This window comes from Pangasianodon hypophthalmus, chromosome 17 (genome assembly GCF_027358585.1).
Source record: "Pangasianodon hypophthalmus isolate fPanHyp1 chromosome 17, fPanHyp1.pri, whole genome shotgun sequence".
Taxonomy (NCBI): Eukaryota; Metazoa; Chordata; class Actinopteri; order Siluriformes; family Pangasiidae; genus Pangasianodon; species Pangasianodon hypophthalmus.
Genome location: NC_069726.1, coordinates 3,453,483 through 3,479,782, shown reverse-complemented (window position 1 = coordinate 3,479,782; position 26,300 = coordinate 3,453,483). Strand labels below are relative to the sequence as shown.

General features: G+C 42.1%; 1 protein-coding gene across 5 annotated transcripts in view; it reads right to left on the bottom strand.

Annotated features, from left to right (window-relative positions):
• msi2a (musashi RNA-binding protein 2a) overlaps window positions 1–26,300 on the bottom strand; it is a 238,993-nt gene that overhangs the window by 193,734 nt on the left and 18,959 nt on the right. For all 5 annotated transcript variants that reach the window (XM_053241497.1, XM_026943793.3, XM_026943795.3 and 2 more), the window contains exon 5: window positions 25,121–25,162. In XM_053241497.1, coding sequence (XP_053097472.1) covers window positions 25,121–25,162 — 42 coding nt within the window. The remainder of the gene's footprint in view (window positions 1–25,120; window positions 25,163–26,300) is intronic.

Sequence of the window (26,300 nt, the reverse complement as noted above, 5' to 3'; positions counted from 1 at the left end):
GTGGCTGTACAGTACCATGTGGCACAGCAGGCCAAAAGGTGCCCTTCTTTAAATAATAACTTACAGAGCCATTTAAAAAAACATTAGCCTGCCCACACGCTCAATTACCACAGCCCACTTTTGCACTTTGTCCCTGAATTGTGTCCCAGAATAGCGATTGGCCTGCGTTGGAGAGAGCCGTGTCACACTAAAGCCTCTATACTATTTTCTTAGCGCTGGCCCACGTTTGTCTGAGAGAGACAGCCTTCCTGCTTTACAAATCACATATCAAATACTTCTCTTTGACAAGCCTAAATGGATGTAATTACCTCCTGCCTCTTTGTTCGCTTGCTTAGAGCATCCGGTACACAGACAGCGGCACAAACTGCCGAGCTCCGCGTTGGCCCAGAGGAAGATGAGAGGACTGTACAGTAAAGAAGAAGTGGAGAAAAAAAAACAAACAAAAAAAACCCCACACTTTTGTGCCTGTTTAAACATGAGCGCTGAGGCACAGGTGCGAATGCTTCAATATTCCACTCGGACAGAGTGAGGCAGGTACAAATTGGATTTAGCACATTGGCCTTCGAGGAATCAACATCATGGAACCTTGTGGCTATTTAAACAAAGGGCGATATGCCTTTTTTCCCCCCTAGAGGGAGGGCAAAAAACAGCCTTTGTATGTAGCTAAGCAGGACGAGTTCACAAGCCCTTGACCAAAAATAAATAAATAAACAGATAAACAGATTCGATCCGAGCCTGCAGTGAGTCAGACAATGAGCTAAATATAGCAGTCACCTTCCTTCCGTCGTTAGCGCTGGAAAGACTTCAGAAAATAGCTGCTATGTGCTTGCATGCACATGCATACGACACAAAAGAGCAGTGGAAAATCACGCACACAAATACAGGTTCGAGGAACAGAAAACGAAGGCTATAACTAAAGAGATTTGTTTAAACAGTGCGCTTTATTTTGTCAGACAATCTCCACTGATTCATTCCTTTCACACAATGGGGAAAGATGTAAAATAAACATGTCTGACCTTATGGCCTGCCGGTGTTGAACGCTGATCTCTAATTAGGACCAGAGTGTAGAGTCTTCATTTAAGAGCGCCTCAAAAATGTGATATTTTGCAGTTCTTGAATTGCAATGAGAACCACGCTGGTAATACGGTATAAGTAAGCGAGGGGAAACCAACACTGACCATCTGTATCAAGAGAGATACCAACCTGAACGAATTTAAATATTGTGGCAGTCTAAAACCAAAACGATAAATTGCTGTATGTACTATGTACGTATGTAATGCTGACTGACACAACCCAATTCTTCTACATGATCTGAACCATCAAAACCTGCTGTCATCATGTTTGGCATAACTTGTTAACCAAACCATGAAGGGAGTCAGCGTGATTAATAATAGGACGTCAGTATCAGATCAGAACTCATTATCTGTTAATATCCAGAGCTCTGACATTGGCATATTTTCAAATATGGAAATTATCCTACCCTAAAGGCTCACCATCGCTGTGAAAACCTTGGTCCTGATTGGCCAACATTGGTAACCTGAGGCAAGGCCATTAACAGGCATTCTGTTTAAGCTCGACAAATCTTTTTTTTTTTTTTAACAGCCATTGTTGGGCAATAAGCTATCTACGTTAAGAACTTTCATGTAACCCAGCCACTTCAAGACAGCTTGCTGCCACTGAGAAAACTGAGCTTTGGACAAGAATATTTAAACCATTCAGAGCCGATATGGCTTGTTTTGACGGGCCTCTTTTTCCAGATAACTGTCTAGCACAAAAAAGACGAAAAAGAGACACATCAGATGACTGCATGGGGAAAGGGACCAGGAACATGTACGAGAGTACAAGTGAAAAGGCCAAGCAGATCTGTACAAAAATAAAAAAAAAAAGAAGGGGAGTGGTATTGCCTACAAAGGAGATCAAGACCAGCTGTGATAGAGTGCCAGTCCAGGTAGGTGGGTGAAGCTGACTCACCTGGTTGTGCCATCACATGGAGCAGCTGGAGCCTAATCACAGCTGATGAATGTGGGCCAGCTTTAATCTTAGTGCTGCAGCAAGATTGAGCGCAAAGCTCTGGCAGTGGCTGCTTTGAAGTGGGGACTTCCATTAGCGTTCAGCGCTCTGATCCAAGAGGCCATGAGAAAAGATAGCACATAAACACATACTGAAAATACACACCTCCCATCCGCCCATCAATCTTTACTGAAGATACACGATTTCAAACCAAAAAGAGATCAATAAGAAAACTGGATGCAACAGACATTTTTCTCTCTACCTCTTCTTGTGCCCTGTCAACACTGAGTCGTGCTCAACTTCAAGGGCTTTCCTTCACTTTGATCCCATCAAATAAGACAATTGGCGCTTAGGAGGCAGGCATCGGCGGCATCCCACCTGACGGAAGTGAGGCGAGGCAGACGGACAGATGAGAGAAAAAGCAGGACCGCCATCTGTGCTGGTCATGCAGCTGGCCTCAAACCAGGACTGCACTGGAGAAAACAAACACCAATAAAGCTACTAATAAATGAAAAAAAAAAGAAGACTATTTTTGTTTTTCCAGTCAAGTTTGCAAGACCTTTATTTTCCTGTCATGAGCCTGTCTGGACTGGAGTTTTTGCTGTAAAAAATAAAAAAAACTGACTGCACTGAATGTCCGTCCTGGGAAGGAGCGGCAGAGTGAAAAACAAAAGCACAATCTAACCCCCAACCCCATTCTCACACTGCCGTTTGCGTTCGAGTAACAGGAAGAGAATGACAGTCAGAAACAACGAGCATGCATTTTCTCATTACTGTCCACCAAGTAGACGGGGCAAGGCATATAAATTGGGGTGCAAAACTGCAAGGAAAGCAAACCAAGCAGGTCACCCCCTGATGAGTGAGGCCTGCTGAGAGGCAATATATTCCCCCGACATGATTTTAATTTTAATATTGTAGAGCCATGGAGCAAGCAGGGTCGGATTATGTGGTGCAGTGAGAACTCTTCATAGCTAATGGGCGAGGCTGGCTTACTTCGGCCACTGTCGACCGCCCCCGCAATGATGGTAGGAATGAGGATTGCAAAGAGAGACAGTGCAGCATATTACTTATGCTGGGAAATTAGGGAACTGAAGGCAGCTGGAGACCATGCTGCTTTAATGCACGACACGGACGTAATTCCATACAGAGAAGTGTGTATGGAGCGTTAATGTGACTTTCTCTTTACTAGGCAGCTCACAGCAGTGTTTATCCGGTCCATCCCCCATGTGCTGCCCGCCATCCTAACTCTCCCCCAAGGCCTGGTTCCAGTTAGTGTGGCTAAATTTCCGCTTGGGCCTCTCTATAACAGGCCCCTTAGTTAAAGGTGCTCAGTCCAGGTTGTCACAGTCTTCTTCAAAATGTTTCTCTTACTAACCCCCAATACCACTTGCTCATGTCTCTCATTCATGCTAATCACAGCCACTGGTTACATACCATGCATAGTAAGAAAGTTCTGGCAGAATCGATGCAGAAGAGTGCATATTAGCTAAACTGCTTTAACAAAAATGCAAAGATGCAGCTAATAAAATCAGTTAAGGCGACGGCGTGAAATTACTCATCAACCTTCAAACACAGGTAATTAAATACCAGAGCTTTGCTGTCCATGATTTCCCTTCCCATTAGCTGTGATTTATACATTCATTTATCCTTATTCAGGACTTGGTGCATCATGTCTCATTTGACACACACACACACACCCACACACACACACACACAAACTGGGCAGACAATCAACCGTCCTATGACAAATGACATACCACTCCATGGCTTCCCGCAAATAAGGCCTCTTGTCTGCACAACCTCCTGCTCTGTTATTAGCGTCTGTGGCAGAACAGAAAGTGTTTGGTAAAGTGTGTATGTAAAGCAGAGACAGCTAACAAAACTCCTCCAACCACACCAGAATTTCATTTGCTTTCTCTTTACTGTTTGTGTTGTCATTTCGTTTTTCAGGAACTCTGGAGATCAGGCATGACGGGACAGATGCTGGGGACCAATCTATAAAGAAGAGGTCGTGACACGGTCATGCAACCATGTCCATTAAGCATTCCCAGCTTTACTTTCCAACTTCAAACAAAGGAGTGTTTTTTTCCCCCTTTTTATTTTTTATTTATTTACTTCCTTATTTATTATTATTATTATCATTATTATTATTATTACTGCAGCCCATGATCACTTTCAGTCTCGTTGGGTAAGACACGTAGCTAATAAAAATGAGACAAAATGACAGGGCTAAAGGTTTTCGCTGGAGGGAGAGGGAAAGGCATGATTGTGTTTTTAATAAAAGCATGGCAGAGGAGGTAGAGAAGGTCTACAGGGAACGGCAGAAGGGTCAGAGAGCAAAAGCAGCGTTGCTTCTGTACGACTCTGAGGATCTGGGCTCTTGTTCACGGCCTGACCTTTCCTGCTGTGTCCTTGTAGAGAAAGTCCGCAGGGTACGGAGCGAAAGTCACAAAATGACTCACGCTCCTTATTCGTTCCTTTATAATACACCACCTCTCAACTTAACCAACGAACAGGGCACTGAAATGCAACCTTTCTCTAGTATTCATCACTTAATCATACCACCCACAATACGCTTGATTAATTGTATCTGAATTAACTAATAAATATGGAAAAAAAAAAAAAAAAAAAATCAGGGTTGTTTTAAAGGATCTTTATTTTGTGTGTGTGACAGAAACCCTGGCTGCTGCCGGGAGACAGAAGAGCCTGCTGAGTGCGGGGGGTGTAATCAAGAGCCTACACAACTGTGTGTGTGTGTGTATATGAGTGAGAGAGAGAGAGAGAAAGACAGCTGGAATGATTGAAAGAGAAAGAGGGAAAAATGGACAGAGGAAAGAAAAGGAGCGGAGGACAGAGGCAGTGGCTGATTGGACTGACAGCATCGCAGAGACAGCCGGAGAGACGGAGTGTGTGACAGTATCTCTCTCTCTCTCTCACACACATACACAGCTCAAACTCAGAGAGCAAAAGAAAAGAATAAAGTGAGGCAGAGAGACAAAAGAAACAAGAAGTGCAAAGATTGAAAGCTCAATCACACAGTGGGAGGTACGAGATAACGGCTGATTTTGGCTTCCATCTGCGAGCCAAAATAATGCGGGTAATCAAAAATAAATTGTTTAAAAAAAAAAAAAAAAAAAAAAAAAAAAAAAGAGAGAGATGAACAAAAGGGGGTTGTTATAACGGGTGACTCAGAAATTAATTCAGTGCGTCTTTTTCACAGCGAAAAAAGCAAAGCACTCCTACTCGTCCTCCTTTTTTTTTTTTTTTATTCAGGTAAATGTTTATTTTAGAAGCTCTTACATCACAAGTGTTTGTTTAGGCTGTTGATGACGTGAGAGTAGCCCATCCTTCACTTTTATAGCTGTTTCTATAAACACAGACTTTCTCTCTCGCCATCTGCATCTCTGTTCTCAACCATATCTGACATGCGGACCCAGTCCTAATGAGTTATGAGCAGCAGTTTGAAACCAGAGTTCAGGTTTTCGACTGAAAAAGATATGTTAAATTTGCCATTTGCATCCTGTCTTACTTAACTTGTGAACATTAGAACAGTTCCTAGTCCTGAACAAGTGCCAGAATGAACTTTGTGAATCATGGACAACACCACCACCATTACCGACACACACACTTACACATGGACGCAGACTATGACAACAAACACACAAATAGCGCCTCTGCACACACCTGACGAGCACTCGTCCTTGCTCAAACAACAACAGAGCAGGTTTCCACTGACGCTGTGTTATGTGCCAGATAAACAGGCAGATAATGTGTGTGAGAGCTTGCTTTTATAAGGCACTCTGGAGAAAAGCATCTGAGAGACGAATATGTAAATGCATGTCCAAGTCTCCTGTCTCCGAGACTCCAAAGCACTCAACAGCATGGATTCTTTTTTGTAAACGAATTTGTAAACAAATGCTATGTAAGGAATAAAGCACAGCATGCGTGTGCTGTTATAGGAATATAAATCAACAACCATTATTTCGCAATAACAGCAAGTGTTTTACTCCTCTTATACCAAAGCACTTTTGCCCGTTTACAGCTACGTTTAATGTTGCAGAACGTCTGTGAAACAAGTTAGTTCCTGTTACTGCACTTTGTCATGTTTCTAAGAAACCTCACAGGATAAACAACTCTGTTCTAACGACTTTCCCATGTCCGAAGCTTCCTGGCTGTTACAAAGCACTGACACTGGAGACTCCTTCCATAAATGTTAAGTAAACATCTCCATACAGAAAAATTCACCACAACAGTGATTTGTTCTTGTTAATTAATAAGCTTTTATCCATTTTTATTAGTCTTACAGCTAAAAGTACTGTCAGGGCTGCTGTTATAGAACGTTAAATCAAGATATTCTGACCAATCAGAATCAAGAATCAAGAATAGTGCTGTAACTAATCCATATTATGTAATTGTTCTAGATGCAGTTTGCTAAATTATTACTACAATCTTCTTTCGAGCTCTCTGCTCTCCGTCAACCCTCGCACATTACACAATCTTTCACCTTGAGGGATCCCTAACAAATATCGCACAACCCCACTGTTCCATGAAAATAAACGTGAGAACTGTATCACATTACTTTATCAACATGGAGCCTGAGCAACTTGGAAATCCCCAATCTCTCCAACTGATTGAAGGCTTTCAAACTATTTTATCAGCCAAGCGGCTGTGCCATTGCAGAGCTCCATCAGCTTCTCATCTACAAATAAATGTAGACAAGCAAGCAACTCATCTAACAGCGCCAGGGCTTTCTTAAATTTCCTTCTTCACTGTTTGTTTTCCCTTTTTTATTTTTCCATAAATCCAGAGATCAGGCATGTCAGAGCAGGCGCTGGGGACCATTCTATAAAGAAGAGGTCGAGTTACGGCCACGCAAGCATGTCCTTTAAGTGTTTTCACATAGATTTCCTGACTTTACTTGCTAACTTCAAACAACATGTTATTTATCCTGTGAGGGTGCTTTTACACCTGCCACACATTTTATTCACACTTTTATTTTTCCACAGTAAGTCTAGTTGGAGCACCTTTTGCGCTAGTTTTTTTTTCTTTTTGTGCTGAATGTCTCACGCAACACGCACACTGTAAACTATAACACTATTACCAGTCCTCACTAGTATCACCTCACTAACTACAGGTGGTGCATGCAATGTAGATTTGGAGGCAGAAAATCAAGAGAATTTGAGCTGCTGGTGTAACGTGACTGTACAGACTCACAGGTAGGACATCATGGGCTCCCGAGTAGCACAACAGAAAAGCTTTTGCCTCATGATCGCACACAATATTAGGGGCACACTCTCTCTCCCCTGTCAATCACAGCGACACTAACCGATCGTGGGCACCTGTGACCCCGTGTATGTGAAAGAGGGTAAACAGCACTTTCCCTCACATGGTGTACTGATAAATGTTTCAAAAATACATACACTGTCATTTTCAGTAATGAAATATTTGGTTGGGAAGTAAAAAAGCATTTGAGATCAGGATGTGCTTTTCTGAAAACTTTTGAAGAGCTCCACTGTGAGCAAAAAATGCCAGCAGCAGAGCTTTTAAAATGGGAAGCAACCACAAGACGGGCAAAATGCGGACGCTTCCCATAGGATTAGGCGCAAAATGTGTGAAATGGAAAAAATGGCAAAATGGAACCTGAGCAACGTTATCAGTCTCTAATGCATTTCCTGGTTCCATACATAACGTACAATGACCTTCATGATCACCGCTGGTCTGAATGTTCCTGCCTCGTTCGTTAAGAATTTTTTGTGCTCACCCATTGGTTTGCTACTATATTATTCTCATAAAACAATATTTAGCACTGGTGATTTTAAACAGGTTGCAGAGTTTAAAAAAAGAAATGTGTCTGTGCTAGTTGTGTACATCATAACACTTATCATAACAATTGACAAAGCTAACACACAATAATACATAAGTGTATACAGAATACCACCATGATCCACATCTCTCCACGCCTTTCAGTGTGTTAGAGTTTTGTTTGTTTTTGTCCTTTCTATATTTCCAGCTGATTAATGGACAACACTCGGTGGGAAAAAAGAGAAAAGAAAGAGCATTGATTCACAAGCATTTAATATTGTACTACATAAATAACAGACAAGAAGAAATGACAGCGGTTCAATAAGGAGCCTTCTCTTCTTTAATTAATCTATTCCATCGCTATACCTCACATGTGCATGTGTGTGATCGTGGGCTGTCGAAAAATAAAGCAAGAGATGGGTTTTGAGAGAACATTCGTTATTACGCAGGCCCCTCCATCTTAATCGTGCCGCTGAATTTCCTCCCTGGCACTGGCATTAAAAAGACGAGTGTTTAAATCAGCCAGGAGGCCAGTGTGTGTGTGTGTGTGTGTGTGTGTGTGTGTGTGTGTGTGTGTGTGCACGCCACGATGAGCCATAGATCAACATTAATTCATTGCCTTTGCCGAGCAATTAATCTTTGCCGCGTTAGCCAAGAGCACAACGTTCAGGTCGCCCGGCGCCTTACCCAGAGAGCGCTCTCTACATATAGGCACTCACTAATCATGTGACTTACATCCACCAATTGCATCACAGGGTTAAAAAAGCCTTCTAAATAGACATATAAAACACCACACAAACTTAATTTTTTTTTATTAGTCTTACACAAAGTCATTAAACAATAAATTAAAAAATTAGGCTGAAAAGTAAGGTTTATCATTGTTAATTAAGATGCAACAGATACAGTACTTTTTCTTTTCTTCGTATGTTTTGCTCATCCATGCAAGTTGAGCAGCTGTATGGACGTCACAAGCGCCTCATGTTTATTTGCGCAAGTAATGACGAACGAAGCAAACTGTTGCAGGCCCAGCTGGGAGCTCTATCTAAAGCTCTATTTAAAACTAAAAGCACCTGAAGAAAAATGCAAACATTGCACAGGCATTTTTTCCCCCCCTGGAGTTTCACGTACCATCAATTATCAGACAACGATGAAAACAGTGACAAGTAGGAAAGGCCAGAAGCATCACTGTAACTACAACTACCATATTTAGAAAATAAAAACTAATGCTGCTTTCCAGTCCTCCTTGGAAGTTTGTGTGTACGAGTTCAGAGGTCGTTATTACAACACAGTGTGTGACCAAGTGGATTTGGTTGGTGAAAAATGAACAGAGTAAGAAGACATTTTCTGCTTTTTGGGGTTTTTTTTGTGTTTGGATCATGAACGACAAGATCCATGCCTTACTTGAAAAAAAAATGAAGGACTGAGCAGTTAACATGCAAAATTACAACTTAAATCTTACCGTCTGCTGTAGACATTACATTTGTATTGTTATTGACATGCCCCCAATTCAGAAAGTCAGGGCTTACAGAAAAATATGAGTTGCCCAGGTGTAATTATGACATTGTGGTGACATTCAAGTGTGCCCAGCTTGTAATTACAATATTCACAACAGGATCTGAAGGTAGTATAAGTTATCGAATAAACGTTCAACAGCAGAAGGCTACTCACAGCTGGGTTGCAGCCATCGTGTGTTACACTGGTTAGCAATGATCCTGACAGAATATGGACCCAACATAAAAACAATAGACACAGTGTACGGTTAATTAAACAAACTAGTGTTAGTTTTTTCTTTCGTCACTGAATATCTCGTCACTGAATAGCCTTGTCTCAAGTCATTTAATATTAACCTCTGAAGTGGGTAATATACGTCAAGCTGATGTGGTGCCTGATGAGATACATCCCTCAAAAGTTGACATCACTTCCATTTAGTGGTACTGAAATTCGGTAATGTTAGCCTGCACTATCTTGATTCTACTGAAACTTTTAACTGCATGAACGAGTAGCTAACCTTAGCTCACTTCAGCATTAAGTTGGCAAGCTAACTTTACAGTAGCCAAAGTCAGATAGATAGCTAAACAGAATTCGTGTAGCAACAAATGAAAGTATGAGTATCTCAGAGGTATGAGAAAATCCTAACAGGCAGAAAGAAAAAATTTAATTTTACCACAAATACCTTAGAATATGTCAGTTTATTGTGCATCAAGCAACAGTAAGAAAACAGTGAGGCAAAAGTCCTACATAAAAATCTTCCATCTTTGCTTTAATGACCCATCCACTTGTTTTCTATTGGTTCACAAGGCAGAGGCTTATGAATTTGTTAAAATTCACCTAGAAAGTCAGTGTGAAATGAAAGGAACAGCTAGCAGAGGCAAATACATCCTTCACATCCTGCGTCCTTTCCCCTTCAGTGAATCAGCTAAATTTATTTATAATTGGTCTGACTGCTGCTTTAACTGAAAAATCTGAAAGTGTAGCAAGGGGTCAAAAATCGTAAACGCTATGGTTAACACATCTGCTATACTGAGAATCGTAACCCCCTCTCACACACCGCCTGTAAAAAGCCTTCACATGGTGACTACTTTAGCTTCGTTCAGCTGGAAATGGTTACTTTCCTAGCCCAAGGGAAAATGCAAATATAAATCCAAATGTGCATACGTGTGTGTGTGCGTGCACGTAATGTGCGTGTGACTAGCTTTTCAGTGACCCTCGACAAGTAGCCTAATTAGAACGCCCCCTTACCCACATTTCTACTCTTCCCTTCATTAAATCAGTAATGGTCTTTTAATAGCCTGTGTGATCAAGGTTCATAAACGTCACATATTCAGACGTGTCGACAGAGGATCCCATTTTCAGCCCCAGCAACTCCAATCTGAACGAACAAACTGTCTCCATCCAGCTCGTCTCCTATCTAACCCGGCCAAAAAGAGGACAGCGTGTGTGCATGTGTGTGTGTGGGTGGGTGTGTATTGGGTCTCTTAAGTAACTCATTATCCACTATTATCCTCTATTTAGCATTTCTCTCTGATACAATTCAAGTGCACATCACACACACACCCAAGAGTTTCCTGTGCGGATGGACGGACACACAAACACACAAGCTTCCACCCACGGATGAAAAAAGAAAAGAAAAAAAAAAAAAAAAAAAAAAAGAGGCGGTAAAAAAAGGAAAGTCAAATTAAACTGGCTAAAAAAAGGCTCCCAAATTACAGTTTTCCACACCAGGGGCTGAAATAGCATACTCAATTTAGTCTTATTGTCTTATCCAATAGTGCTGCTCATCCTTCCCTTACAGTGGAAAATTTCAGGAAGGTCGTTAAACAAAAGTGAAATTGTTAATTCAGACTAGGGAAAGATGTTGAATGAGCTGTAACGAGCGCTGTAAACAATAATCGTGATCATAGGTCAAGCTGCTCTTGCTCAAAAAATGTGCATCAATAACAAAGGATTGCTAAAGGTCAGTTCACTGTCTCTTTTTACACATTTATCAGCATATGTGCACTGGCTTTTCCTGCCTCTCTTCCTCCTTCTCCATCAGAATAAAAACAATGAGAGAAATGGGGTCATTAATCAGAGGAGCTCTGCCCTTCTGCAGCCTCAGAGGAGAGAAAGCGACAGCGAGGTAGAGGAAGAGACTGAGGGTGGAGCATGCCGTTATACAGCTCCCTACTGACTGGTAGTGGAAAGAGTCGGAGGTGGGATCACTTGAGCTGCATTTCAGCATCGGGTGATCCGACAGTCTCCAAGTCCCTTCTGCACTGTTCCAGTCCTACTTATTCCAGCCCCTTCAAAAGTCGCGGCCCTCGTGGCCTCATCTAGCACCAAGAATGGTCTGACGAAAACAAATAATTGGCCTGTTTTTGCTCTCTCATGTTTTGACGTTCCAATTGCTTCCAGGTCCTTATCACATCCTGCTCTGGAGAGACAGTTAAGAGTCACTGCCATTTGCTTATTCCTCCTTTCCATTTCTCTCAACTCTAGTTGGTGCCCCTCCTCTGGACCCACTCAATGGGCCTCCTTTATCAATCATTTAGTAAAGTTGTGTGTAAATGTTCCCATTGGCTAAACTGGAGAAAACCTTCCTGCTAGTGTTACAAAAGATTTGGTAACGCTGATTTTATTCAATAATTTTCAAATTATCAAGCATGTACACCGTGATGCCTACAAATCTCCATAAAGGGCAAAACTCCAAAAAGGGCATAGAGAGCTAAAAATAAAAAAATGACAAATAAATGCCCTAAATCCTCTAGTAATGCAGCTCAGCCACTGCACTGCTTCAGAGATGACTAAAAGACGCACAAACTCCTCCTCGTTTTATAGGGAGCCTTTACTTTTGTCCTAATTGAATGCTTAGTCCTATTTGTCTTAATTTGTGGTATTGTTCTGGACTGCTTTCTTTCACGGCATTAATGTGAAATAAAATAATGAAACATGACAAAAAATATTTGATAAACTCCACAGCATAAGCAACTCATTGTCAATCATATGATCATCAACCGAGGTACACATTAGTGAGTGTAGGTTATATGCCCACTCAGAAGATCTTGCAGGAGGTGAATATTTTCCCAAACAAACTGGATTTTCATGAGGACTATGTTTCTTGTATAAAAGCTTGGTATTGGAAAATGGATGCTAATTTAGGAGGCTAGTGCCCTCACTTATCCATCTTCCCTTTCTGTTCCAGGAGACCCAGACAGAGGTAGATCTGTTCTCTGGCTGTTCTTCAGCCTGTCCAACTTCACAAAAGCTACCTGCCAGTTTCCGTCATTAAACCCAGTTTCTCTATGGTCTCTGGTGTGGGTCATCAAGTCCACTGCCTGCTGTTCTCAGCCCACGTGGCACTTTTTGCCCAGTTCCCTAGGAACTGATTACAGTGCTCCTGAGCCTGCTCACTTCGGAGCTCCAGCTGGGGGAAAGAACTCTAAGACAGACAAAACTCTCTCTTTCTCCATCTTTCTCTCTCACTCTCTCTCTCGTATATTCAGAAAAGCTCAGTGAAACGTCCAAGGGAAGAAGAGGGGAAAAAATGCATGCATTATTCAAACTGTTCAAAGCCAGGAACTGAAATGTCTGCGTGCAGGTTAGGATAGAATTAATTAGCAGGAAACAGTTTTAAGGATGTTCCGTGCACCTGAAGCGCAGCAAGAATCGGGAGTAGACGGCCTGCTCAACTTGCTCTACGGTGGTGCTGCACACAAAAATCACATTTATGCTTCCAGAGAAAGAGCAGCTAGAGATGCCACGGCGCCATTCGCATTCTCGGGACTCAATATCCGGCTCGATACACAATCCCATTTTTTTTTTTGTTGTTGCATCCTCCGGTTTCGTGCTCAGCCAGTCCATGGCTCGGCTCATTGACTTTGCTGCAAAATGTCCATCACAGGCAGGCCTAATCTCTGCAACAATCTCTGACAAAACATTACACACTGCAAGGATGGCAGCAGCTGCTGAACTAGGAAAAGACAAACGTTAAAACACCCCACATAATAAATTAAGGCCAGTCTCAGATTTGTTATTCTGTAGCCGTCATCTGTTTCACCACACACAGCAAGCTAAGTGATGAGTCAAGAAAGCTATCTTGGATTAATAAGAGACTTCCTCCAATGTTTAAAAATGTGCTAGTTTTCCTTCTTGGAAACTTCTCATCTTGAATCTGATCACTCGCTACACAACATGACATCTGCCAATCTTAGAATGCGGGATGCGCAGACAGCCAACAGCTCCAATTAATCAGTGGGATAATTAATTAAAGTAAGCCAGCAATTAAACCTGAGCAGCAAACCTCATGCTTTAAGACCAGGGGAAAAAATTTTTTTAAAAAAAACACACTAACAAGAAGCTTGAAGTAGTAGTCTCCAGTTGCAAGCAAAGACTTCTCAGTAAAAAAAAAAAAAAAAAAAACCAACAGTATTCTCGGAATTCTCAGCTCGAGGTAAATAAACTGCAATTGAAGACTTAACCCACAAGAGCTTCCTTCCTGAGAGCCTTGGCTCGCTTCCTTACTCCCACCTTAAAGACTGACCGTAGCTAGCAGCTAATTGTGCTATTAATCTTAATGGCTAACCAATTACTTTCTCAAACTGTGCCTCTTCCTGGAGAGAGAGAGAGAGAGATGGAGTGGGCCAATCGCGTGCAATCGCTTCCTCGGTCTCAGCTCTCTGGGTTTTTTGTTCTCCTAAAAAAAAAAAAAAAAAAAACTGTGGAGGCCTAACCGTAGGGATGAATCACTCAGCATTGGACACAGAGCGCTGTGGGCAACAGAGCTTAGACACCAAACCCACAACACCAACAGGAGCCATGTTTAGGTCAAAGAAAGGACAAGCACATAACTGGTACCAATCTGGCTCATATCATGGTTCAGGCACAGCTGCACATGGCAATGTCCTTATGTTAGACGTGGCTGTGCACTCTCCACACGGCAGCTAGGATGTTAAAGGGATTAAAAGCACGTTGGTAATGTAGAAAGACGGAGAGCTTAAGGACATACTGGGTGAAAGTAGGGACAGGAACACAAAGATAAGCGACTGATACAAGGTACTGTAAAAGGTACCTTTTGCTTCCCCAAAGTAAAAACAATGTAAATGTAACATGTAAGGTACAGCAGTAGTCCTTTAATGTCCAATTATGTGCTTTAAGTAAGGAATAAAACACTCAGGGACCTGCTGTTATAGAAAAATACTCAACAACAGGGTGGTCTGATGTGGCTCAGTATGAAGCGGAGTCACTGTTACCACCCTGAAGGTGATTATTTTCCTTTAGCATCACCCCCTAAAGGAGTTTCAGTCACCCATTCTTCTTTAGTCCATTGCAGGGCCTGAACTGTTTTATTCCTCTTATAACCACAGCAATTTGCCAATGATTACAGTTTTTATTTATTAAAGAACAGCACGTGATATTTTTTAAATCCATTTGCAGTTACATGCCGTGGAACGCCCATGAAATGGGTTAGTTCCTGCTATCACCTACATTATTTTACATTATAACAGTCTTTCCCTCACCAACCCTCTATTTATTACAACAAAATATATATTTACATTCTTTCCTTGACACCAGAGACTACTTCCAAAAATGTTAAACATCTCATATGAACTTCACCATATGAACAGTTACACGTTTTCGAATCTGTTTTTGAATTAAGTAAATCCTTTGCACAAGTCCCTGTGAAAGAGATGCTTATGTAGAAACATATCAGAACAAGTGCATTAATATAAATCCGATCTGAATTACAGCCAGCACTAATGTCTGAGCTGCTGTTTAAAAATTAATCAACAGATTCTGACCAATCAGAACTGAGAATGAATATTAAATTATTGAATGAAAATTAAATAGACTTAAAAGTATAATACACAAGACATATTCTTGAGAGTTGTTTCATTTGACAGTGTTTATAAACGGAGAGGTAAATGTGTAGCAAGTTTTTTCTTCTGCAAGTGCTAATAAAGGGGGCTGTTAAAGCTTCAGGACTGGGACTATAGACTCTCATGCTGGATGTCCCAGCCTTACTCCTTCTAATCAACACTCAAATATCAAAATCTGCCTGAAAACGAGAAATCTTTCTGTCTAGATGCGCTCCGTTATTGCAATCCTCTTTTTATCCCACCCCACACTGTTCTTCCCCTCGGTATTGATTGTGATGTAATTGCCTCTAAAACACTGGTGTACCAAAGCCACTTCCACTATCGATGGCGTGTGGGCGTACTGGGATTTGCACTCTGAGCGCAATCAAGGCGCCGTCGCCAACGCCTGGCGTTATTAAAAGCGAGCGGTGGGCTAAAACCACGGGCAGAACGTTTCTACAGCAATTCCACTCACAGGGCCGTTTTTATCAGAAAAGTGGGACAGACTAGAGCCTAATTCACACATATATTTTCACACACACACACGCTGTGATCGTCTTTCGCTGAGACTAACTGGGACAGGCTCACACCGCTCACGAGGGAGAATCCTGTCTGGAATTAACTACGCAGATTTAAAAAAGCCCTTAAATAAGCAACAGCTATGTTAATAACCAACAGACAATGATTTAAAAAGAAAATGAGTTTCTTTTTTTTTCCCCCCAAAGGAAATGCAACACATTGCCAAAGACCTTGAGGCACTCTCAAGCACGGCAGCCACGTTAGACTGAATATCCTGCTCGACCTCCAAAAGCTTCAAGGTAAAAGCGTCAGAAAAGCTAATACACTTAGAGAGACACTTAGCTCTCGATTCCGACACTCACTGACCCAGCAACTATCCAATCCTCTCATAACACTCTGCTAAAGAGGGCCAGGGCAGATAGAGGGCAGCTATTTAACACACACCTCACACACCACTTTCTTTTTTTAGTGCAAGCTACCTGTTCATGCTAGTTGTTTTATTTAAAAAAAATATTCAGTGATACTCTGACAATTAGGCAATTAAATTCATTCAATCTATACTTATATCATACAGACCATTTTATCCACTCTCTTTATGCACTCCTAGAACTGGAACCCATTAGCTTAGCCTAGCATAATCAGTTAGGCACCGATAAGCTAACGCTTTTTTATGGCATGATAAAATTGCTAATCTGAATCTAGAATTTTCTACTCTGATCAAGTATGGTGTTACTATTACTAGTATTGTGTAACAGTAGCCATGAAAGAGGAAACTTCTCTCAAGTCTGTGTTGTGAGGGCAGCATTTCTTCTTTCCCACACGTTAGTAAACGTTAACAGAAGCAACAAATGAGAAGCTTCAAGGTCTGATTTAGCTTAGTTTTAGTACAAAGACAAACAAATCTGAAAACTTTGTGGATTTTTACACTGTATTCTGAAATGTCAGGCACTATAGGAGCTTTCTTTTTATTGTACACTACTGAACCTTTTTGTGCAAAATGGTCTAGAAAAAAAAAAACCTAGGAAAAACAAAACAAGAAAATTCCTCCACAACTTGAAATTCCCACTCAGAGTGTCAAGATGGCCTCCTCGTTCTTGGGTTCAGCTCATGACCTTTAATTAACATGGTTGCTCACATCAACAGTAAATAAAATACCATTTAAATAAGATTATAGTCATATTTGATTTAGATTAATAAACATACAGACACATTATTTGGTTAATTCTATAATGCTGGCCAGACAAGTTTTCAAAACATCAACATTAAAGAGCACTCATATTACTAATCTGGATAGCTTGCTGGTAACAAAAGACAAACATGGAGGCATCCATGTTTTTTGTAGCTCAAGGTCAAAAAAGGATGTAATTTCTATGTTCCGACTTCTGATTCATGTCGACCGCAGCAGAAGAACTCACAGGAACTATTTGGGACATGGTACTTTATCTGAAGGCTTTTGAGAAGGGCCTGATAGCCTTCCATTCAGTACACCAATCCCAGCTAAACACTTATGACACAGCCTTCAAATCACACACAAAGAACCATTAGTCCTCCTAATAAGTCATAAAAATGCTTAATTATCCCTTTAAATTCAGTTCGAGGGGAGAGAGAGGATCAGTAATCTCTTCCTCTCTCTCTGACAGCAAAGCAAAAAAAAAAAAAAAAAAAAAAAAAAAAACTCATCTAAATTTAGCATCAGATTTATCAGGCTGTGGCAAAAACGAAAGAGGGGGAGTGTGTGTATGAGAGAGAGAGGGAGGGAGAGAGAGAGTGTGTGTGTGTGTGTGAGAAAGAGAGAGAGACGGCAGGCATCTTAGCGGTGGGCGTCCACAGAGGGGAACTGTTCGTCATGAGTCACGTTCAGACAGAACCAAAATACATCTCCGCCAGGCTCGAAAATAGCACAGTGCACTGACGCTGGCCCGGTGACACACACACACACACACACACACACACACACACACACACACACACACGAGACAAAAGGCCTGCCCCCTAGCAAGATCACAGCGGAGGAGGAGGAGATTGGAATTTTTAAAAAGCTCAAGGAAACAAGTCCAATGTGCAGAGTGGGGGGGAGAGAGAGAGAGAGAGAGAGAGAGGGAGAGGGAGAGAGAGAGAGAGAGAGAGAGAGAGAGGGAGGGTGAGAGAAAGGGAGGGCAAGAGAGAGAGAGAGAGAGAGAGAGAGAGAGAATCCCTGCAGCCACCCAAGCAGATAAGCACAGAAGTGCTGCAGGAACTCTGAAGGACACAGAGACAGAGAGCTACAGCACAGCCAACTGCAAACCCCACACACACACACACACACACACACACACACACACACACACTCATTCTTCATCTCCCTGCTCACTGCCAGCAACACTTATAAAGGACATCCCCATTTTTTTGGATCTTCTAATCCCATAACTGTGTTTTTTTTTGTTTCTTTCTAGCCACACAAGATTTGCTGCTTTTTCCATTTCATGTGAATGCTGCTGATGTGTTCAGTGGTTGTAATTAAGGATGCAAGATACATAAAACATATTATACCACATGCTTGTGTGCATGGTGCTCCGCGATGGACTGGAATGTCCAGCGTTCCCGGCTAAGGCTCCACATCCACCGCAACCCTAACCAGGACAAAGCAGTTACCGAAGATGAAGGCAGGAAATAAAAATGCTAGTCTCTCAAAAGAATGTGCTCTCATCAGTAAACATGCAGAACTCAGTTGCCTGCTTATAGAAGAGGACGATTGTGTGTGGATTTTCCCAGGACGAGTGTAGGAAAATCTATGAGAAGGTGTTTTTTTTGATGAAGCAGAGCATCTCCGTTATTTTGCACGTGATAACTTAACGTTACTTTGACGCGACAGAAGCTAAAGAACGGAACGGAAAGGTGTGGCTTTGGTGTCAAAACTCCAAAGTTCAATGGCTATTTTTTGTAACAGCTGTTATGAGGCATGTCATTGCATCAGGCAATAATATAACTGATGGCGATAACCATGTATATACACACACACACACACACACACACACACACACACACAGAGGGAGAATAAAGCTTTTATCAGTAGTTCTACCATTTAAAAGAGCAACAACAAAGAGCTAAGAATAAACTCTGAGCTCTCCTCGCATGGCGCTGCACTGCTCATGCGGTTCAAACCCAGGCAAACAAAAGAACACGAGTTTATGGCTAATTACTCTAAAGCACCTAAAACATCCTGCCTCGGTTTATGATAAATCGCTTTAAACACTATGACTAAGCGGCTAAACGAGGCTGAATGTAGCGGGAGCTAAAGGCTGACTCGTGGAGAACACTAGCAGGCAGAGATAATTGCCTGCGTTTCTGAAGGTGCTCTAATAGGCCTGCTAGGCAGCAAACGCTGAAGTCTGCACACTCGAGTGTGTCGAACACAAACCCTGCAGAGTGCGCAGGGAGGAACGGTTCTGCAGCAAAACGGCCCACATACACTTTCTCACACACACACACACACACACAGTGTATACATGCAGTAAATTACACACATGCTGCTTTTACATAAATCAGAAAAAGTACCAAAAGACTTGATTAAAAATTAACATTTAAGAATATTAAGCATAGTGGGAAATGTAGTCTAAAGTCATCAAACATTAGGCTGCATGTAGACAGACAGATAAACAGATGATATACAGAAAGATAAATAGAAAGATAGTTGGAAGTCTTTCCAACTATCTTTCTGTGTATCATCTGTTTATCTGTTCGTCTCTCTGTCTGTAGGGGTAGGGGGACAGACAGATGGATAAAAAAGAAAGACAGACAGAGAGACAGTGGGACAGACAAACAGAGATGTAGCTTGGCAGAACATTGAGTGTGAGCCTGGAATACACCCCGGATGCGACACCAGTCCATCGCATACACACGTTTACACACTCTTTCAAACCTACGGGCAATTTATCTTATCCAGTCCACCTACCAGCAGGTTCTTGAAACTGGTGGACCCAGAGAAACCCTACAGACACAGGGAGAACATTTGAAACTCCACACAGAGACACCGAGCTCGAGATCGAACCCCGGACCCTGGAGCTACTCACTGAACCACCTCAATGCCATTATGATAACACTAGTTTCTTCTTGTATCAAACTAACTGCCTACCCGTAACTACTAGAGTACAGCGTCTACTGTAAGACCACTAATATCCAGATATATTGATATATTATTATGAGGCCAATACTTCGCTTTGTTGTACAAATCACAGCAAATGCAGGATACTGAAAAAATGTCAGTCGAGAATTACAGTCCAGAAAATACAAGGTCACACCCGAGCGTCATGTGGTACACGACCAGAGCTAACAAAGAAGCTAATCTGCAGGCTGTTCTTCATGTAGGAGGCTCTGCTGGGGATTTGGAGGAGGTACAAACTCTCCACTTGTCCTCACTGCCTCGTACTCCTCATTACTGTCACTCAACAAAGAGATCTCAGACAGGCCAGCTGAAGCGACCTGGTGCCCTCCCTGCACACGTGCGCGCGCACACACGCACACAGGCAGGCGGTTGCTGGTGATAACTACAGGGCCCGGAACTCCCACCCACCACAATCCAATTAGCAGAGAGCCAGGAAGACAAAGGGAAAGAAGACATAAAATGTGCATGCACACACACACACGCACACACACACACACAGCAGTAAACGTGTAGACATGCACCCAAACGGGCAGCCAGACACAGCCGAAACACCTTTCCAAAGGCATTCTACAAGCAGGTGAGCTTCTTTAGGTCAATAACAACAAAATCAAGAACAAAAACAGCATCTCTACACCAACACACTCCCTCTTAGTGCACTCTGGCCTACACGCAGATCACAAACGCTCACAGCCGCTCTTCCAATCCACTCTGCCTGCCTGTGTTTGAGGGAGATTTATGAGATCCTATCTCTGCTTGGCTGCCTTTTTTTTTTTTTTTTTTTTTTTCACAGGCCATTTCAAATCAGAAACAAAAGGGTAAGAAGGTTATTCCATCTCCAGACACTTTGATCCATCTATTACCACCCAAGAATAACAGCCTCTCCCATCCTCCTCTGTGCACGCAGCCTTGTTTGTGCCTGCGACGTACGTTCCTTTCCTTTTTTTCAGCGCCCCGAGGGTGAGAGTGGGGTGACGTTAAAGCAATCCCATCAACTCCACGCTGATTGATCGACTATCCTCACAGACAGACACACACACACACACACACACATACACTCGCTCACCCAATACAATCCAGGTTAGCTCTGTTTGATTTTTTTTTTTTTTTGGAGGGGGAAAAAAGTCAATGGACTTCCCATCTGCTGCAGGTTCTTTTCAAAGCGGGCCTTCTTTTCTTAACTAACATGCTAGCGCCGTACACACTCGTGGCTGGAGAGTTCTGTTTACACCTCAGGTTGTTTAGCGAAGACAGAATAGGGGAGGAATCAAAGACGTGTCAGAGTCAAGGCGAGCTCTTCCAAAGGAGTTAGGAAATATAATCCTAGCAGATGATTGAAACTCTTGCAAGCGTTTGACAGGAGTGTTCGGGGTGCTGGAGAGCTGCCTGGCAGCTTTAATTTTCTCGGCGGTTCATGCAGTCGGTTAAAATGAATATAATTCAAAAGCCCGGGCTGCAGTTACATTTAAATGGCCTAAAGATGTTCAAAATGGGGCAGCAACAGGAGTCATGTTCTATTCACTTTGCTTAGCAAGACTGACCAGAAGCACCACTGTGAGAGAGAGAGAGAGAGAGAGAGAGAGAGAGAGATGAACAGAAGTGATGAGAGAAGCAAAAGCTCATTGCTGGTGCCTTAATTGGTGTTAGAGGTCCAAGTTAGAAGAAGAGTCGAGCAGCAAAGCTCCTGGGCCTCACCACTTTGGCGAAGAAACGAAAGTGGTCTGGAAGCGCGTGTGTGTGTGTGTGTGAGAGAGTGAGTAAAACAGGCACTACCTTTGGACTTCATTAAAATCTTGGATTGGAGCTTTCTCGCTAGGCAACACATTTCCCCTCAACTGAAACGCCATGGGAATCACAGGAGGTTGGCACTCAGGATGACAACGTTACCAACACGACCCATTCCCAAGTGGAAGCCCAGACTGAAGAGAGCGCTCACCAAAACACTTGAGTGAAGCCTCGTGCATGCAGCTATTCTCAAAACAATCTAGGAACTGACCAAAAAGTGCTCTACAAATTTTCTTTGCCTTGCTAACATGGTGCATTGAGTCTTGCTATAAACCAGGTACCCTACAAGTTCTCTTGGCTACACCTTCATTCACTCTGCTTTACTAGTAGATTTTAATCGCCCTATAAACCAGTAAGTACACCACAATTTCTTTTGGCTAGACCTTTGTCCACTCTTGCCTTGCTAGCACGAGTCACTCCCAGACCATTGCACCTTCTGTGGTCTCTAATCAAAAATCGGCACCACCACTGTCATGAAAGTCGCACTCATTCGGTCCGTCATAACAAGGCAGACCTGTCGCAATGAGGAAAGGGTTAGTGCAGCGGTCGTCTAGTTCTGAAGCGCCTAGTGACAAGGCTTCATTTCCATAACGAGCTCCTCTTGCAGCACAAATGGCCACGGCCCCAGCGGCAATTAAAATCGTGTCGGGACATGTTGGGTTCTGTCAAGCCGCAAAAACTGCAAAACAACAACAACAACAACGGCAACAAACACTTGCTGATCTCAGGCAACATTAGCTGGCACGTCAACCCTGTGCTTTTTTCTCCAAAATATAACAGAATGAGCCCATTTCTAACAAGGAGGAGAGGAAAGGGTGACGGCCGTTTTGCTTTTGATTTTCTTTAGTGGCTCATGAGCTTCCAGTGTTTCTCGCTCATTAGGCTGCACGTCTCGCCAGCTCGGTGGATTTATCTGAGCAAATGATGGTGTGAACTCATCTGAGCAAATGACGGTAAGGACTTACGACGATGAGAAGGGCTCGCCAGTGGAGCTAGGATTGGGTCATGCACCTTTGCTAGTTCTGAGCATTCATCCCTCTACCATGTTCTCTCAACCGTCAGTGATGATAAACAGTATAGACGTACATTATGAAGCATTATACGGTCTTAACCAAGCGTGTAGATCAAAGCCACAGTTTGCATAAATACACGAGACCCCACATTGCCACTGCCTCTATTAAATATTTATGTTTAAACCTGAAGTAGGAATACTTTGCACTATTCCACACAAACAATATCTTTATTACAGATACTTCAAAATATCCGATCAAAGATTTCCCTGCGTTCTATTTGAGATGAGGCTGCCTAAGCAGGCTGAATTTTTGGGTAATGATTGTGCTTTCATATCCATTCATTTATGGTGCGCTCCGAGATGCTTTTCGGCTCGACCACAGTTGTAAAGAGTGGTTATTTGAGTTACCGTAGCCTTCCTGTCAGCTTACTGGATGTTTTTCCGCACCATTCTGTGTAAAATCTAGAGACTTGTGTGCGAGATCAGCAGTTTCTGAAATGCTCAAACCAGTCTCTCTAGCATCAACTTGCCACAGTCTAAATCACGGAGATCACATTTTTTTTTCGCCATGAATGAGCAGGTATAAAGGTGTTCCTAATTTATCCCAATATCGAAGTAATAGTTTAGTCAGTTGTCTTGCACTGTTGCAGCGTTCAGCATTATCGCAACTGCGATAATGATTCACAACCGAAATATACTGTGCAACATTCTCAAGACCAGCTGCAGTACCAGTGGAAAATGTGTTAAAACACACACATGAACACACACACGTGAAACCACACGCAAAACACACGCACACACACTGAGGTCGACCTATTCATCCCACAGCGTGGCCCTGTGAAACACCTGCCTGCTCGGTGAAAGAGCTGAAACCGATACCTCAACCACAGGGAGGGCAGAGCGGAAGGACAGAGAGAACCGGAGAGAGAAGGAGAGAGACACAGAAAAACGAAAACGATGACAAATGCAAAACAGAGAGACGCTTCAAAACCGAGCCAGACTGCTTATAGAGGCCTTAAATCAATTTGACATGGAGGAACAAAAAGGGCTGTGCAATGCTAATCTATCTGCCTTAATCCCACTGCTGCGAGATCCTTTTGAAATTCACATTCAGTGCCTAATACAAAAACAAATAAAACCTTCTTTCTTTCACTAATCAGCTTGCCCTTCATCGTGCCCTTTCTCAAGCAGTCAAAGAAGGATTTTTTGACGAAGTATCTTAATCCATTGTTTTTGTTCATAAAACAGTGATACACTGTCAACACAACTGACACTTTTGCTTTTCAGTGACAAAGTCATTCTTGTCTTGAAAATTGCCAATCCAGTTTCCATATCCTGGCCACACCGCTTACATACTGAGATCATATTGTTCTGGAAGGTCTATAAAACAACAGCAGTGCCCACGAGAATAAAATGCATTTTCATCCTTTTGACAGAAATCCGACAATCCGGGGGGCAAACTGCCTTTTTTTCTATGTTTTTTTCAAGCTGTGATATGGAAAAGAAAAGGTTAAAGCAAGAACCGGGCAAGTATTAGAAGAGAGGAAAAAAATGAAAGGTGGAAAAAAAGCTTGCACAGAAACACTCTGATTGTTTCTCAACCATATGCCGATACCCTTAAGACACCATGTGCTTTGGCTTTGAAAGCTTTCGCTGCCGATTCCCCATCTGAAACCCAAACCGCTCAGCAACAATACCTCTCGAAAAAAAAACACGAGGAAAAAGAGGGGGGAGAAATCCATTATCGATTTTAGCTTGTTTGGGGATAAAGAGGAAAGAAAACACAGTAAACACACTGATAACATAACGCTCTTTAGAGTCAGGAAGTGAAACGGAATAATAATTTAATGACTACCTTCGTAAAAACAGTAGCATGAAGGAAACACACAGCTGCAATACACATTATAGTTCCAGTGGTGAATGTAGTGTAATGGTGAATAATGCTTACATTATAGCAGCTATAACCGGTCGTTCCCTCACCGGCCTCTGTTATTTCCTCTCTCGTGAATAAAAAAAAACGCAGCTTACCATGTTACGAGAAACTGCATGAGAAAGCATGAACTCTGAAGTTATAGCTTTACCTCTTACTGTTGCAAAGCACTGACACTAGAGACTCCTTCTGTAAATGTTATATAAATGCCTCCTCACAGAAATCATACAAATCCAAGTGTAGGCTGTCACTATAGAAACGATAACGTATTATATGAGAATGAGTGCATTAAAATAAACCTGTGATTTGCAGCTGCGCTACTGTCACATCTACACAACTTCTGACCAATCAGAATCGAGAACAGCAGCACGGTGGTGTAAGCATAAGAAATATCAGCACAAGTAGACAAGGTAAAAGGTCCAACTGTGACTGTCACAACCTTCCTGTCATCTTTCAGACTGACTGAACCATACACCAAATACAACCACAACAAGTCTAAACCAAAGTTCATGATGAAAAATAGGAGGGAGGTGAGAAACAGACATGGCTTTCAGAAACCAGGAGTAACAGTGGACAGTGGGTGGTCTTACCTTAGGCTGAGCCCGGCGAGGGAAGGCCACTTTTGGGTCAATCTGGAGAAAAAATAAGAATGTAGAATTAACAGGATGTCAAACACACAACGACTCATCTGAATAGTACACTTATGAGACAATCAATATGATGAGCAAATATCTACATAATAGTGGCAAGCAATATGGCCAAAATGACATCATGCATGTGGCAAGCATTTCTTTCGTCTTATTAATTTCAAGAGAGAGACACAAAGTGGTGAGGGAACGACTGTTTATAACTGATATGACATAAGGGATTACAGGAAATTGTTTCACAGACATTCTACAACATTAACTGTAACTATAAATGGATAAAATGTATGACCTTCTTTAATTACTAAAAAAAACTGTCATCTTCAGCAAATTGCTGTGGTATAAAAGGAATAAAACACCTTGGGATGTGCTATTATTGGGAAATAAACTTTGAGGCGGCAGCACAGCACACCATCCAGTCACTGATAATTTTCCTATAATAGCCCTAATTCAGACATATTTTATCCACAAGAAGATGCACAACCATCACTAGAGTCTAAAGTGTTCACACATAATGATCAAAGTATTCGTGTCAATTCAAGAAGCCCAAAAATTAAAGAGGACAACAGACTCTTCTTCGTCGTCTTCTTTTTTTTTTTTTTTTTGGTTCATCATCTTGTTAATTTTGGTGTTTTTCTCCCCGTCAAGCGCTCACGCCGGGAGCTTTATCAATCTCACATTTGGAACGAATGAGAAACTATTTCATGCACCAGTGTCACGCTCGGCTTTAATACGCAGCTCTTTAAAACTTTCAGCCAATCTCATCTGAGCAGACGGTGAAGGAGAAATGGGGAAGAAAAGAAAAAAAAGAAAGAAAAAATGTAAACAGATCGAAATTGTTCTCTTGCAGAAAATTACTTGGCCATGTTCAGCAAGGCAAACGCTTTACGTTGAGGTGCATCTCACGCTATAGAGCTGAACGCTCGCCCAGAGGGAGGGATGGAGTGATATCAGATTGGAATCATTACGGAGTTAAACGCTTGTCGTGTGCACTATATGAAAATGCTAAAGCACTTTGGATGAAAGTGTGTCCTTCACGGATGAGGTTTGCAACATAATCTCATTTAAACCATGAAAATAATGGTATGATTAACATTAAGGAAGCATCAATACTGATACTGGTATC